Source organism: Podarcis bocagei, assembly GCF_964188305.1.
Source record: "Podarcis bocagei genome assembly, chromosome: 17".
In the NCBI taxonomy this organism is placed as follows: Eukaryota; Metazoa; Chordata; class Lepidosauria; order Squamata; family Lacertidae; genus Podarcis; species Podarcis bocagei.
Window position 1 is genome coordinate 34,292,148 of NC_138143.1, and position 15,405 is coordinate 34,307,552.

The 15,405-nt window shown below is 44.1% G+C and overlaps 1 protein-coding gene across 3 annotated transcripts in view; it reads right to left on the minus strand.

Annotated features, from left to right (window-relative positions):
• The window catches only part of LOC308576628 (ephrin type-B receptor 5), a 160,928-nt gene that overhangs the window by 40,726 nt on the left and 104,797 nt on the right, over nucleotides 1–15,405 (minus strand). For all 3 annotated transcript variants that reach the window (XM_081176259.1, XM_081176258.1, XM_081176260.1), the window contains 2 exons: nucleotides 7,841–7,996; nucleotides 4,513–4,851 (listed from right to left, as the gene is read on the minus strand). In XM_081176259.1, the coding sequence (XP_081032385.1) occupies nucleotides 4,513–4,851; nucleotides 7,841–7,996 (495 nt within the window). The remainder of the gene's footprint in view (nucleotides 1–4,512; nucleotides 4,852–7,840; nucleotides 7,997–15,405) is intronic.

Below are 15,405 nucleotides of genomic sequence, written 5' to 3' on the forward strand. Positions count from 1 at the left end.
GGACACCTTGTAACTTGTGTGTGACACTTGATTTATTTTTGAGAGTGTCACACCCGCACCTACAACAGTGGATACAAATTTGCACGTGACATAAACTGTTTGCAAATTGTATGCAAAATTATTTCTTCTTTGGTAAGTTCAGCAGAAAGCACTTAGCCTAGGTACAGCGCACCAGGCTCAGAACATCTTGTTGGTACCCCTGGCTAGATGGACGAACAATCCGACCCAGAATAATATAAGCCCGCTTCCAAGTTCCTTAAAAAATGCAGATTTGGTCATTTCATACAAGAATTTACAAATACATTTCATGCAGGGGTTCTGTTCCTGGCCCCCATGCGTGTAAGTTGAATGTCCCCGTTCTGCCTTCTTCCAGGTCCAAAAGGACCCGCACATTGGTGATTATGCGTCAACTGGATGTGTCTAAAAATGGTTGCCACCTAACCTTGAATTCCACAAGTATCCCACAATATTTATCTTTAGAGAGCCAGCCTCCAAACCTTGATGAGAAAGTCTCCACATCACCAACTGAATTTCTTTTACCTATAAAGGTGACATCTGAAATGCAGCTTTACTGCTTCCAAGGCTTCACTCACCACTGAAATTCAGCAACAACTTGGCTCCCTGACATTTTGATAAAGGTTTCCGGCATTGTGCAGACCTAGAGACTGCCTGTGTTTCTGCGGTTCAGACTAGCGATTCACATAGTTTTACCTTTTGTCAACCTCTCATATGCTTTCCCTTCGGAGACAGACAGGCTGGTGCATCGTTGCAACGTTCGTTTTAAAAGGCCGTGAAATATGGGCTGCCAAGGACAGAAGCTGATGGGAAGTGAAAAGGTGCGCGGAAAGGAAGAGACAAGACAAAAGGCAGCTGGGAGAAGGAAGAGAGCAAGTGTGACACAGAAAAGGTAAACGAGGAAGTTGAAAGGGAAGAGGAACTGAAAGGTAGCAGAGGGTCAGGCAAAACAACAGCGGTGAGCAGGAGATGGAGGGGACCACTCTTCTAATAATGTTTCTTCCTTGCAGTATTTTCTTCCTAGGAATGTGCAAAACCTGTCCTCTTGTTTTCGTAGATATTTATACCTTCCTGTATGCAGGCACAGCATGTTTGCCAGTCAGCTGCTACAGCAGGGGTGCAATTGTTCTGGGGTTTTGTTTGTTTGTTTGTTGTAAAAGGGATCCCAACCACGGTAATGGACTACTTGTATAATCATATCCGAAATAGGCTTAAAGGGGCATTATAGTCCCCATTCAAAACTGCCGATGGAATTACCATTCCTGTCCTTGCTTTATACTGTAGCCACAGTCCAGTAACACCATTTCACATACTCTGCAAGGTTTAAAGGCCCATTGTTTGATATACTCATGACCGAATAGCAAAATGCGGAGAATTTATTGTTTTCCTCATGCTGGTGATGGTATATAAAACTCTAAAGAACGTGGGACCTGGTTACCCGTGAGAATAGCTCATCTTCTGTATCAAGACTGGCTTGCTTGGTGTAGCCACCTGTTAAACTGAGGTTTGTTTGGTGGGGGAGAGCCTTCCTGGTGGTGGCGCCCCAGCTTTGGAACTCCCTCCCCTGAGATATGACTGAATTTCTAGCACCAGCTAAAAGACCCGGTTCCTTGTTCAGAGACTTTGCTGGAGTCAGATTGGATGTTTATTGACTGTAATTTATCTACCTTTGTTTTGTGATGTTGCTTTTAAGTGTATTTAGGAAAGCTGCTTGTTTGCTGCTATCGTAACCCAATTTTGCATTATTTTTCCTGAGATCAAGGAGTAGTTTTTCAGCTAAGTTTGGATGCAACCAGACACAATTTTGAACAAAAATGGCAGGCCAAACTGTTCAAAACTGCAGCAATTTTGTATGAAGTTCCCTGAGATCAAGGAGGTTTTTGTCTGTCTTTGAATACAACTTGATGCCAGACTGAAACTTTCAAAATTGCACTGATTTTAGCCACTTATTTTAAAACTGCACTGTTTGCTGTTGTTGTTGTTTTTATTGCTGTTTTGGTTTCTTACAGTTCCTGAGCAACACTGAGTATGAGGCTGCTAGTATAATTTTATTGTTATCCCTGAATTACGATAGCAATGTACAGGATAGAAAGGTTATATATAATATAGTGCTAGTATTAACACAGATCAAACTGTAATTAAAAAAAAAAGGAGAAGAAATTTGGGCCTATGATATGCACAGTGAGTGCAGAGCAAATCTACTCTATTTATAGTGATGGTCAAGTGTTGGTAACAACTGTCAATAAATAGTCAAATTTACTGTAGAGTCACTAAAAGTGTGTAGGGTGGCTTGCATCTCAAGGCCTACTCGTGCATATCTGACGTGCAAAAACACAGACAACCGTATCACGTAGACCAGAAACTCTGCTTACACCACATGTGCAACTGATTTCTCTGTGCAACAGACTGCATTAACGTCAGCTGCTGTTGTGGTTCCAACAAAAATGTTCATAACACTTATCCACGAAAGCAAAAATGCGTATTTTATTTTTGCTCTGGAAACAGGAGATCACAGAGATTTGCAGTATCCCTACATTTCCCTACAATGTGCTTTAGAACTGCGCCATTATATGAGGTGTAGGAAAAGCTGCTGTTTGGAGACAGCCACAGAATCCAAGAAACTGTTCTTCATTTTTGCATCAGGTCTGATGCTCAGAGGTCCCCCTGCCAAAGCCTCACAGTGAAACACCTGCTCCTCTGACCCATGTGGCTGTCGACATATCTAACTCCTGTGGCCCTCCAGACTAAGGTCTCATCCACACAAATCTTTCTTGCCCTGCACTTTCTAGGCACATGGCTGCACTTTCCCAGTTTCACATCTGAGCACCTTGTTGTTGTTGTTGTTGTTGTGCTTTCCCCTCAAAAACCCACTTTTCAATGCTGAACTGGAACAAACGGAAATTTGGGTTTCCTGCAGATTGCTGTTTGCTCTGATTCAGAATTAAGGAGCGAGTTTTCATGGAGGAAGCACTGGGGCTCCCCCCCCCAAAAAAAACCACACCCTGCAAGAGACTGAGTTATGAATCTGAAAGCCCCCAGTTCAAATCTTACACCTCTTCCATGAATTTATACTCTTAGGCAACCCACCGTGTTCTTACATATCCTCAGCCTCCCCCATCTACTGTGAGGGGGATAATACCATATTGGCCTGAATATAAGCCTCACTCCCCCCCCCCAAATTCCAACCGTGAAAACTTGAAATGCGGCTTAAATTCACGACCTTACAAAAATTGGCTTTTGTGATATCGCTACTGAAACAGACATACAGTAAAACGGAACAGGTGTGAGTGACTGTGGAATTTTAAAGGAGTGGCTTATATCCTGGTATTGTCTTTTTCACTTTTCCCCCCATTAATTTTAAGAGTGTGGCTAATATTTGGGTGTGGCTCATATTTGGGCCAATATGGTAACATTGACTTATCTTATGGAGGTGTTGTAAGAATTACAGCTAGATAATGTATGGCAGTGTTTCCCAACCGGTGTTCTGCGGCACACTAGTGTGCCGCGAGACGTTGCCTGGTGTGCCGTGGGAGGGAGGCGGGCGAGGCGGGCGGCGAGAGGCGGGGCGGCGAGGAGAGGCCGCCCAGCGCGGGGCTCTCGCCGTCTGCCTGCCTGGCTGCCTGCGTGGCGCTGACGTCACGGGGCTGTAACGTGCCCCACATAGGCACACGCGGGGCGGCGAGCAAGCTCCCTCCCACATCCCATCGCCGCTCGCTTCGGCCGGCCTACTGGGCTGTTGCAGGCGGAAGGCCTGCGCATGCGCGAGGTTTTCGCGCCTTCGGGATTCCCTTCACGCCTTCCTCCTCCCGGGTCCTTGAGAGCGCGGGAAGCGGCAGCGCGAGACCGGCGTTGAGCCTGGTAGGTATTGCGCTTGCCAAGGCAGTCATTTGGGAAATGAAAACTTGCAAAGCAAGCAACCAGTTCAATCTGAAGTACGTGTATGCTTAATATCCTGTATCTGAAACCTGTTCTGCCCCCTCCCCCACACTTGGTGCCATTTTCATCTACACATGCAGCAGAGTAAGTTGACCCAGAATAGTACCAATTCAGATGGCAGATGGGAGAATGACAGTGCTGAATGCTTTCCCATGTAGAACAGTCCCTGCAAATAAAAACCTAGCATATTTGGAAGAGGGATGCTAGCCTAACCATTACCTTCTATGCTGTTACTATTTTTTTATTTTTTTTTACATAAGTAAAAAGTGACCTTTCCCCATCTGGCATGGTGGTGTGCCTCGAGATTTTTTTCATGAAACAAGTGTGCCTTTGCCCAAAAAAGGTTGGGAAACACTGATGTATGGAAAGTCCTTTACGAATATTAAGTATGATGGGGACACTTTAGAGTGGTGTGAGACTCTAAAGGGCAAATACCAGCAGAGCTGGCCCAATACACTTTGGTGTTTGAGTCATTGCTTGAACAGAAACGCCAAACAAGACCGGGAAGACAAAACAGAGGTGGCAAAGCAAAGAATGGGGCTCCCCAAAAGCACTCCTCACCTGACTGGCTGGTGCTAACATTGATGGCGGCAAACTGTGGAGCATCTGGGCTGAGCTCCGTCACGAGGTTGACTGCCTGGATCTCAAAGGTGTACTGCACGCGGGTCAGGAGGTTGGAGACTTGCACCCGGCTCTCTGTCAGCCCCACCTGGCGTGGCTCGAACTGGACGCTGTCCCCGCAACGAACACAAGGCCCCGGGGAGCCTGTCGGGCACACCTTGCAGATGACGTTGAAGAAAACATCCTTTCGGCCACCCAAGTCCCTTGGGAGGCGCCAGGTCAGGAGGACATTGGATCCAATGATCTCATAGCTGAGGTCACGAGGGGCAGATGGGGTGCCTGCAAGGAACGCAGAGAGGGAGACCCTGAGAACTGAGGAGAAACTCTCCCCCCTTAAAATAATGCAAAAAGGCAGCTGCAGTGTTTCAAAGGGTTCACAATGCACTTCAAGAAATAAAGGGAAAAGTTTTTACACTTCTTAATACTACAGTGGAACCTTGGTTGTCGAATGCTTTCGAAGTTGAACATTTCGGCTTCCGAACGCCGACAACCTGGAAGTGCATGCTTCTGTTTTAGAACGCAACTCAGAAGTCGAACGGCTTTCAAGGCGTGTTTCTCCATTTTTTCAATGGATTTTGCCAACTGGCAATTTCACCTCGGTTGTCGAACATTTCAGAAGTCGAACGGTCCTCTGGAATGGATTATGTTTGACAACCGAGGTTCCACTGTAATTGCTTAGGACAAAATTTTATGGTGCGCCTAGCCAAAGCAGACTCCCCACATGTGAGGATTTTATTTTATTTATTGTTGTTGTTGTTGTTGTTGTTGTTGTTGTTGTTGTTGTTGTTATTATTATTATTATTATTATTATTATTATTATTATTATTATTATTATTATTTTGTGGAGGGGGGTGTGCTAAAAATTGTGGGCCCTGGCCAGCAGCCTCCTGGACAATTTCTGCTGCTAATGATAAGCCTCTTCCCCTCAAAACTGCCTTTCCCCTTTTAAAGGTAAAGGGACCCCTGATCATTAGGTTCAGTCGTGGCCTGATCATTAGGTTCAGTCTGGGGTTGCGGCGCTCATCTCGCTTTATTGGCCAAAGGAGCTGGCATACAGCTTCCGGGTCATGTGACCAGCATGACTAAGCCGCTTCTGGCGAACCAGAGCAGCGCCAGAGCGGTACCTATTTATCTACTTGGACTTTGACGTGCTTTCGAACTGCTAGGTGGGCAGGAGCTAGGACTGAGCAATGGGAGCTCAACCCGTCGGAGGGATTTGAACCACCGACCTTCTGAATTGGCAAGTCCTAGGCTCTGTGATTTAACCCACAGCGCAAATGCAGCAGTGGGACATTTCAGACCAATACTACAACTATTCCTATCGAGAGAGATGGGTGTAGACACACCTTGTATTTCCACCAGAGCAGGAAAGGAAGGCTGGGGAATAGGGCTATGCTATACCGGTATTGAAATAACATGGTGATAAGTGTTTCAACAAGGCAATATACCGGTGAACAAAAGGTGGAGATTTGACAAGTTCCCAGGGGATAGCTCAGCTGAACCAATACTTTACAGATAATTTGCCGATAATTTGCAGGCACCTTGTCGCCAGCTTTGTTGGCTCTCTCCCTCCTTCCTCCTAACCGATAAGAAATAACAATAAGCCCTCACAGAAACCAGCAAACTCTTTCAGCCACACCAGTATCTTTCCACTTAGAGCTCAGCTAATTTTGCAGAGCCTGCTAACAATCCAGGAGGAACCCCCCATGGCTAATAATCAAGGAGGCAAAGTAAACAAAGCAAAGCAAACAAGGAACTGGAAAGAACTTCTTTCTTCCCTCATACTCACCTCCACCAGTGGGAAAAAAGAGAGGGGAGGGTATTTTCATTTTCTGGTGGTCTTTATGTTGTTGGTTCACCCTAAATAGCTTTCCTCTATATTAAAAAAGGTTACTTTTTTAATTTAAAGGAGTATCTTTTTGCTTGCTTGCTTGCCCTCCCTCCCTCTGATAAAAAGGGAAAGATTGATAGGATGAGGGCTTTGGTGGGGGGGGCGCTTCTGGGGGGGGGTGGAGGGGAGAAGATTTAGCTTGCTGCCTTATGCTGAAATGGGAGGTTGGGCACTATGTGAGAATGATGGGGAGGGTTTTTTTCGGTAAGCAGTGCAACCAAATGCATGTCTACTCACAAGCAACCCTTAGTGAATTCAATGAGGCTTATTCCCAGGAAAGTAGAAGTTTAGTTGAACTCAGTGGGACTTATGCATGCACAGGTTGCACTTAGGCCTCTGAGTGAGGAAGCAGGTGCAAATTGACTAGTAAATCGCTTAAACTACTCTTAAAGTGGTTGAAAATATATCAAACATTTTATATGGAAGTTTATTTAATATTTTTATTAAATCTACTCCTCCATTACATTTTAAGGCCCTTCACCACTGCAGGGAGGCCCTCTGCCACCACAGATATACATTGTGATATATCGATATAATGTCATGTTTAGCTAGTGATATATTGTGATGTTGAAAACCAGATATCGCCCAGCCCCACTGGGGAACATGGGTGACACTGATGGAGGAAGCTAAGAGCATTTTCCAACAGTGATGCCCAACCAGCTACTCTCCTTGGTGGCCTTTCATGGGTGGGTCGGTGGGTGGATCAATGGAGAGAGATGACTTCCTAGAAGTAGCCCTGGAGCCAGATGAAATTAAGCAGGGGCTGCATCTAGCATTTAGGCCGAAGGGTCCTCTAGTAGCCACAATAATGAAACGAAGTGAAACCTCCATGTAGAGAAGCATGGAATTATTCATGGTTATTCAGAAGGAAAGGCTGTTTCCAATATAGCCTGAGTATCAGTTGCAATACACTCTGCCACGGACAGGCACCGCGGCATTCAAAATGAAAAATCCTTCATGGATGATTCTGTGTCTCAAACATTGCCAGATACCTCCCTAAAAGAAGGCAGATAAACAGCAGTGTGGGGAGGGGCGAATCCCAGCAGCTTTCGGATAAGGAATCAGCTACTGTTCTCGGTCACACACAACTGCATCTTCTGTAAAAACCTTTCCCATGTCTGTGAAGGAGTGAGTGAGTCCCAAAGGATGTCCATTGAAATATAGCCCTGAATAGAATTGGACAGGAGCAAGCAAGGACTTGAGGCTGTGGACAGATGGGAAAGGGGCACAGAGGAGCTAAGGGGAAGAAAGCCAGAACAGACCAAATTTGGGGCCAGGACAGAGGGATAATGCCCAGGAGCTAAAAGGAGGATTGCAGGAAGCAGGGGCCAATGGAAAGAAGGTTTAAAGCAAACCCACTCGCCCCCAGGTACTTACTGGTACAGGGGGTGTCGGAGGTGTCTGAAGACGAACGGTAGTATCGGGTCAGGCAAGCACATTCACTGGAGCCTGGTGTGGAAGAATAGCTGTGGGCAGGGCAGGGACTGCACAGTGCATCTCCCACCGATGCTTTGAAGGTGCCGACGGTGCAGGCTAAAGATTAAAAAAAGAGGGAGAAAAGGGGATTAAGCTATTAAAACTAAGCAGGTCAACTACCATCCTTCTGTTTCCCAGCCTATCAGCAAACAAAATTCACCTTACCAATGGATTGGTCACAGGGAGCCCAACTGAACCTCCAGCCTGTCAGTGTTCAACTGGTAGGTCACAGTTAATATATAAAGTCAAGGAAGCTATTAGAGGGAAGGAGACTTCCTTCCAAAAATGGAAGCCTTGTCGAGGTGAGGCAAACAAGGAAGAACAGAAATGCTGCTGAAGAAATGCACATAGACAATAAGGGATGCTTTAATATTTATCTTAATATTACTTACCGGTACTTAATATTATCATCTTACCGGTATTAATATTATCATCTGTGCGGAGTGTACACCTGAGCTTCCAGTCCTTCACCATATATCCCTATTATAGGTAAAGGTAAAGGTACCCCTGACCATTCGGTCCAGTTGTGACCGACTCTGGGGTTGTGGCGCTCATCTCGCTTTACTGGCGGAGGGAGCCGGCGTACAGCATGACTAAGCCGCTTCTGGCGAACCAGAGCAGCGCATGGAAACACCGTTTACCTTCCCGCCGGAGCGGTACCTATTTATCTACTTGCACTGGCGTGCTTTTGAACTGCTAGGTTGGCAGGAGCAGGGACCGAGCAACGGGAGCTCACCCCGTCGTGGGGATTCGAACTGCCGACCTTCCAACTGGCAAGCCCAAGACTCAGTGGTTTAACCCACAGCGCCACCTGTGTCCCTTTATCCCTATTATATTTGGTATTAAAATGCCTACATGGCCTCCTGACACGGCTGGCCTGCATATGACTTGAAGTCTGAAGTTCCTAGTTAGTTTTCTTTGTCGGAAAAAGGGGAAGCTGGAGTTTCTGTCAAACACACAATATCCTATTGTCTGCTTAACCAAAGTTTGCTTTAACAGAGGATACAGTTTGAGAAAGAGAGACTCTCCTGGCTGCTCTTGCAAAGCTGATTGGGATGACGTTTTTTAAAAGAGCTTTCTTTCCTTAGGTCAAGTACTGAGCTAAGGTGCATTTGGAGAGAAGCAATGTGAAGCTAGGCAAAACTAGTTTTTCAGCTATTTAAATAGTTTTGAAACACTTTCACTTCATCGTCCTATTAAAATGTAAAGATACCCATCAGCAGAATGTATTGTTCAGGCTTTTTGCTGAAGAACACATCTCCTCTTTATTTGAAAGCTAGTCTCCTCTGAGTTTATTGTTTGTTCCCAGCAAGCTCACGTAGGTAATTTTAATATGTAACCTGAAAGCTGACTCATGTCTTCCAAACCAGGATATATATCTAAGCATTCCATGCCAGAAACATGGGGAGCTGTGCACTGTATTTCTCAGCAATGTAGCCCATAAGGCAAACACAGCTTTAACTAATCACCAGAAGTCTCTCCCTGTATGCTTGCTTGTGCATATGTCTTTCCGTAAGTAGGGACACTGTTGCAAGTTCAGCAACCTGAAACAACCTGCACCAGGGTTTCCCAAACGCCAGCTGTTGTTGGACTACAACTCTCATCATCCCTAGCTATCAGGATCAGTGGCCAAGGATGATGGGAAGTATAGTCCAACTACAGCTGGAGACCCAAGTTTGGGAAACCCTGTCCTACACTGAGAGAGCATCCCATTCCTTTCTGACAATAGGTATCCAACGGCACACCTATAATCTGTTCACATCTGCATATGCTGTGCACACGCAGGATTGAACATCACCATGTCCTAAAATAAGTAAGATGCAGGAAAAGATTATGCAATGTGAAATATTTATCTAATGTGCAATAAATTCTCCCTCTAATAGTTGTGCCTTCCAAAGTAAGTCCATAATCCTTACTTCTGGATTCATTCTTCTGGTTCCTGGGAACAAGGTTCAAGCTGAATTCCTACCAATTTCCTCAGAAGTAAGTCCCACTAACTGTGATCAGATGAGGGTAGTGCCTGTAAGACTGCACAGCCTAGAACTTAGATTTTGTGGGGCAGATTTCCCTTCATCACTATATGATGTTGCTTTTTTGTTCTTAATTTTGTTTAATTAGTTTTTGCTAAATGCAATGTTTTAGGGTGAAAGGAAACCAAATCTAGCCATTCCTGAAAATCACCAATGGGACCAACATTCTGAAGTCCCCAGAATTCAAAAATATCAGTGGTAAATACATTAATTGTGCTGCCAGAAGCTGTCATTGGTTTTGCTCAAGGGGATTCAGAATATGCACTGGAGTTCAGGAGCTCAGGGTGATTTACAGGCAGGAAAATCGTTTTAGCTTTGCAAGGTAAGACAAGGCTCTTCAATACCCCACACTTTTAAGATGGGGTTAGTTTCCCTCTTGCCAGAACAAAGCCAGTTTTGCAAACGTTGCTTCCGGCAAAAAGATCAAGCTTTCATCTTTTTTTTTTCTTAACTGCTGCATACGTTTTCTTTTTTTCATAACGGGAACATGATTGAGGAGGAGAAGAAGAGACTGGAAGAACAGGAACGCAAAGGAAAACATTTTTCTAGAGTCAGCAGCTAGCAATGCTTCACAAATGCTGTGCCCTATTAAGATGGCAATTTACAGCACAACCAAACAGCTGCCTCCCATGCGCCCAGATGGCACATCACGGAAGAGTCCCAGGACAATGATGTATAATTTTCTCCAGAAGAGCATCACACACACACACAAAGAGGCAGTGTTTACATGTCACACTAAAACATGGCTTAGCGCACATGTGAGCAGCCCATGGCCCAACTGGGTGCCCACCACCAATTAAATTCTCTGCCTAAGGGGAAGCACAATTGTGATCGGAGTCACACCAGTGCAGTTTCCTCCCCATGGAAATCATGTTTCTCTCAGCCCACCAAACAGCTGGGAGGAAGGCATGTGGAGAGTAATACTCAAACAGCTGGTTTGCAGGCTGGGGAGAGCATGGATGTGATGGGGAGGAATGGGCGTGGAGGGATGACTCTCCCTTGTGCCTTCTTCCCCATCACAATGAAGTCTCTGTGTGTAGGAGTGTGTGCTAGGAATAGGAGAAAAAGTCCGTTCAGTTCACATTTCAAGGTTTACTTATCAAATCTGCACTTTTCAAAACAATATGTGAAGTGAATCACAGCTAGCCTTCAAAGTTCAATTTTCTCTGAATTTTGCAATGCAGTTCTCCAGCAAGGTAATGTGTAGAAAAATGCATATGCTACTCTAAAGTGTGCATATATACTGAAACAATGCATTGTATTAGGGAATATTGCTTTGGGAAAATGTGTATATTAGACAAAACTGCATCCCAAACTTTTTTTTTATTAGGAGACTTTCATACTAAAATACTGATGAATTTTCACGCCCACTTTAAACAACAATTTTGCTTTGTAAATTGGAAATGTGAAGAATTGAATTTAAGATTGGCAAAATGGTAATATTAGAGAAACCAAATTTACTCACCCTGGCATGTGTGTGTTATTGGCTCTGCCCATAGCTGGCTTTGGCCACTGGCATGAGTTGCTTCCCACCAACACATGTGGTTCTCCGTGGCAAAAAGGACATCTGGTTTAGCAGACATGCATGTGCAGACAAGCTACAATAAGCCTCAGGCTCTCCTCTGGTCAGGGGAAGTTTGGAAGTGTTTGCTTTGCTTTTGGTTACCCATGATTTTCTGGATTGTCTACAGCAACAAACTGTCACTCACACTAACTATGATTAATTTCAGTTGAGTCAACTCCAAGAAGTGGCTTCTAAGGATGGCTTTGTGAAATTAGTCATAGTTAGTGTTAGCCACAATATTAGACCCAGAAGAAACAGCGAATTGCGAATAACTAAAGGTGGTAGATGAAGAATGTCAGATAGTTGGGGACTTTTGACTGTTATTAAACTATTAAGTTGAATTGTCAATGAGTAGGATCTGGTTTTTTGGAGCAGAAAGGGTGTTACAGTTATAGACTGCTGCTGTCGCAGAATATGTCTGCTAATGCAACGGACTGTTTTATCAGTTTAATTATGTTTTGAGTGGTGTTTTGCTGTACTGTAATATGATTTGGTGATGAGCCTTGGCTAGCTAGTACAGATTTCAGATTTGAAGTTCTCAGGGCACCAAAAGAAGAACTAAAATCTCCAGGTGAGAAGCCAGAAATAAGGGAGCAGCTCACTTTCCGCTTGGCTTAAATGGGGCTTCTGCTAATAGCTCTGCACTCTATGCTCACCAATGGCACATACCAGGTGCCAATTCCTTCACCCACCAGGAGAAATTCGGCTACACCTTTACTCCACCAGTCTCTACCCTCTGGTCTTACGAGCTCTGCTCTTTAGCTCCCGTGACAGTACTCTGGTCAGGGGAGAGAAATCCACATGAAGGAGAAACAATGAGAAATGAATAGGATTTGGCAAAGAATCATGACCTTCTTTATTTGATTTATATCCCACCTCACCTTCCAGAAGTTCAAATACTGGGTTCTCCCTGCTTCCATTTTATCTTCACAACAGCCCTGTCAGATAGGTTAGGTTGAGTGACTGGTCCAATGACTTTCATGACTGAATAGGGATTTGAAACTCCAACCACTTCGCTCTCTTTTTAAATTGTATATCCCACTGACCACTCGTTTGGACTCAAAAAGCAGCTTCTATCTAAAACCGTCAATAGACTAAAGACCATTCTAGTCAGCTGATCAAATGAATATTCACTGATTAACCATACAAGTTTGGGTCCATTAACAAACTGATTAAATCAGCAACGAACAAAAAAATGCGTATGAGCAAACAACAGCTATAAATGGCTTATGGTCAGAGGTGATGGGAATTGCAACAGAAACTGGCCACATCACAGAAAAAGCATCCCCGCCCTCTCTCACAAGAATGCCTCTTTTAAAGATTGTGCTTCCCACCTGGAATTTCTGTAAATATTACTATTTACAAATAAAAATCCCAGCCCTTCAAACTAATCATTCAGGGACACCATGTTAGTCATCAGAATGGTTTTAATTGATCACCTAAATAATCCGCTATGGGTTGCAAAACTAATCCTATTTACCCAAGAGTAAGAACACTGGATTCTACAGGACTTACTTTTGAATAGACATGGTTAGGATTGAGCTGTGAGGCTTCAAAAGCCTAAACATGTTTACTTGGGAGTAAACCCCACAGGACACAATAGGACTTGCTTCTGAGTAAACATGCCTAGGATTACACAGTAAATATTGCAGCCTTGATAAAACTGGTGGTGGTGATGGTGGTGGTGGGGAACACTTGGAATGTTAAAATCCAGTAGACCAAGACTAAACAAACAGTACAATAAGGCCAACCTTAATTACTCCTTCATAGACATGAAAGTCAACAAACATTTCTAGAAGGTGGAACAGAATCAGCCAAGGGGTTAGGCCTCTCTGGGGAGTGTCAATCACTCAAGGGGAGGGGGCACATGATTTGCTTGCACAAGCTCTCAAACTTTGGAAACTTATAAATATCTAAAGACATCTGGGAGTGAAGCAGATTTTTCTCCCGGTGTTCTTAGGAAGCTCTTCCTAAGATGGCAGTTTCATATAGCCGTAGTGTAAAGCTCCAAAGATGAGCAATCATGACAGAAAAGCTCCATGTTTCCATGAATAAAGGGGCCTTTTCTACAGATCTTGGCATGAGGAGAGAAGTAAGGGAGCAAGTGCTCCTTCAGTGATCACTAACTGATGGCTTTTTCTCCTTAGATTCTTAGTGACCATTTTTACTGATGTCACCTCTCTAAAGAGACAGGAAAGTAGGAAACAACTGTACTAGATTCAGCAATACCCTACCTGTGTCATTTGGCAGTGGGACACACAAATGTCTCCCTCTCTTTTCATACCATATGCCAAGCGTGAAGAACCTGTGGTCCTCCATATGTTATTGGACTCCAGGTCCCATCAGCCCCAGCCAACATGAGCAGTGGTCATGATTAATGGGTGTTAGAGGTCAACAACATGTGTAATATGACAGGACATGTGTGGTTCCTCATTCCTGATATATGTGATAATGGATCCTTGACAACTTTTCTAAGGTTGGGGTCAGATTCATGTTATTTCAGAGAGTTGAAGGTGGCATGAAACTGACATCGTTGCCCATGGCAGGGGCTCTCATCATCTTTGTGCCCATTGTTTGCATATTAAGTAGTGCTTCAAAAGCCCGTAATACCTATTTCACTAGAGACAAAAAGAATAGATTGAGTATGAGAATGAAAGCTCTACAAAACCTTCTTCAACTCTTGGATAGAACTGTCATCTGTCTCTGGTCTCCACAACCACATCTGGTTATGAAACGTTAGGATTCTTAGGTCCTCTTGGATGCTTGAGAATTTGATGTGAGCTCATCTGCCATTTCTGGACTTATAATGCTGATCAATTTCAGTGGCAATCCTAACTCCATTTACCTGAGAGTAAGCACCATCGAATTCAACAGGACTTGTAAGGAGACATGGTTAGGATTGTGCGGTTATGTTTTTCACATTTCCCAGTTCTTCCAATGAAGTTTCAATAGCAAACATAAGGATGGAAACATCTGAAAGCAGCATTAGACTGGAAACTGACTAATTTGCCGACCTGTAGTTACTCTCCAAAGCCAATTGATCCAAATATGGTGCCTATTACTGGACTGCCCACTGGAAGCAGCTGAAGTGAGAATCCTCCTTAATTGGGCCATTAGCGGCTGAATGAAACTTGTTAATATTAATCCAAATTTTAAAAATGTTATTTCAATAGCAGCATACTGAATGAGGTCAGGAATAAGCCATGCAGCAGCAACAGAGCAATATATTTATTAGAACTAACCAACTCACAAGCTGTATTTTGAGTTTCACAGAAGCTAGCTAATTTGCTGCTTTTAATTGTTTCTTATAAAAGCATTATGCTACTGGATGTCGGGAGGTCTTTAGAATTCTACGCAAGGGCTGCCCATAAAAGGGCAGCTCTGCTGGGAAAAGCGACCCTATGAATCAGGCCTCTCCAATTTGGTGTTTCGAAGTACAACTCTCATCAGCACCAACCTGCATGGCCAATGATCAAGGATGAGGTCAAAACACCTAGAGGGCAGCTGGTTAGGGAAGGCTGCTAAAATAAGTACTCAGTAAGTGCTATTCATTCTTGCTGATTCCAGTTTTGTTTCACACACTTTTTTTCCCATTAGTGCTAGACTGGAATTATATAATTGTCTGGATTCAGGAAGCAAGTCAATCTACTGGTCAAAATTTAAGTGAACCATTTGTTACTTGGCAACCTGGAGACTCCACCTGTATGTTTAAATGCACCACAGCTTTCTCCCATTTATTTCCCCCTTTGTCCTTATATCCACACGTTTCACATTTCACCTGTTGAAGCCAGCAGGACTCTCTTTGAGGAGGGGCAAAGACAGGCCTTGGAACTCTGGCTAATGACAAATGGATAGCTGTAAGGGGGAATTTT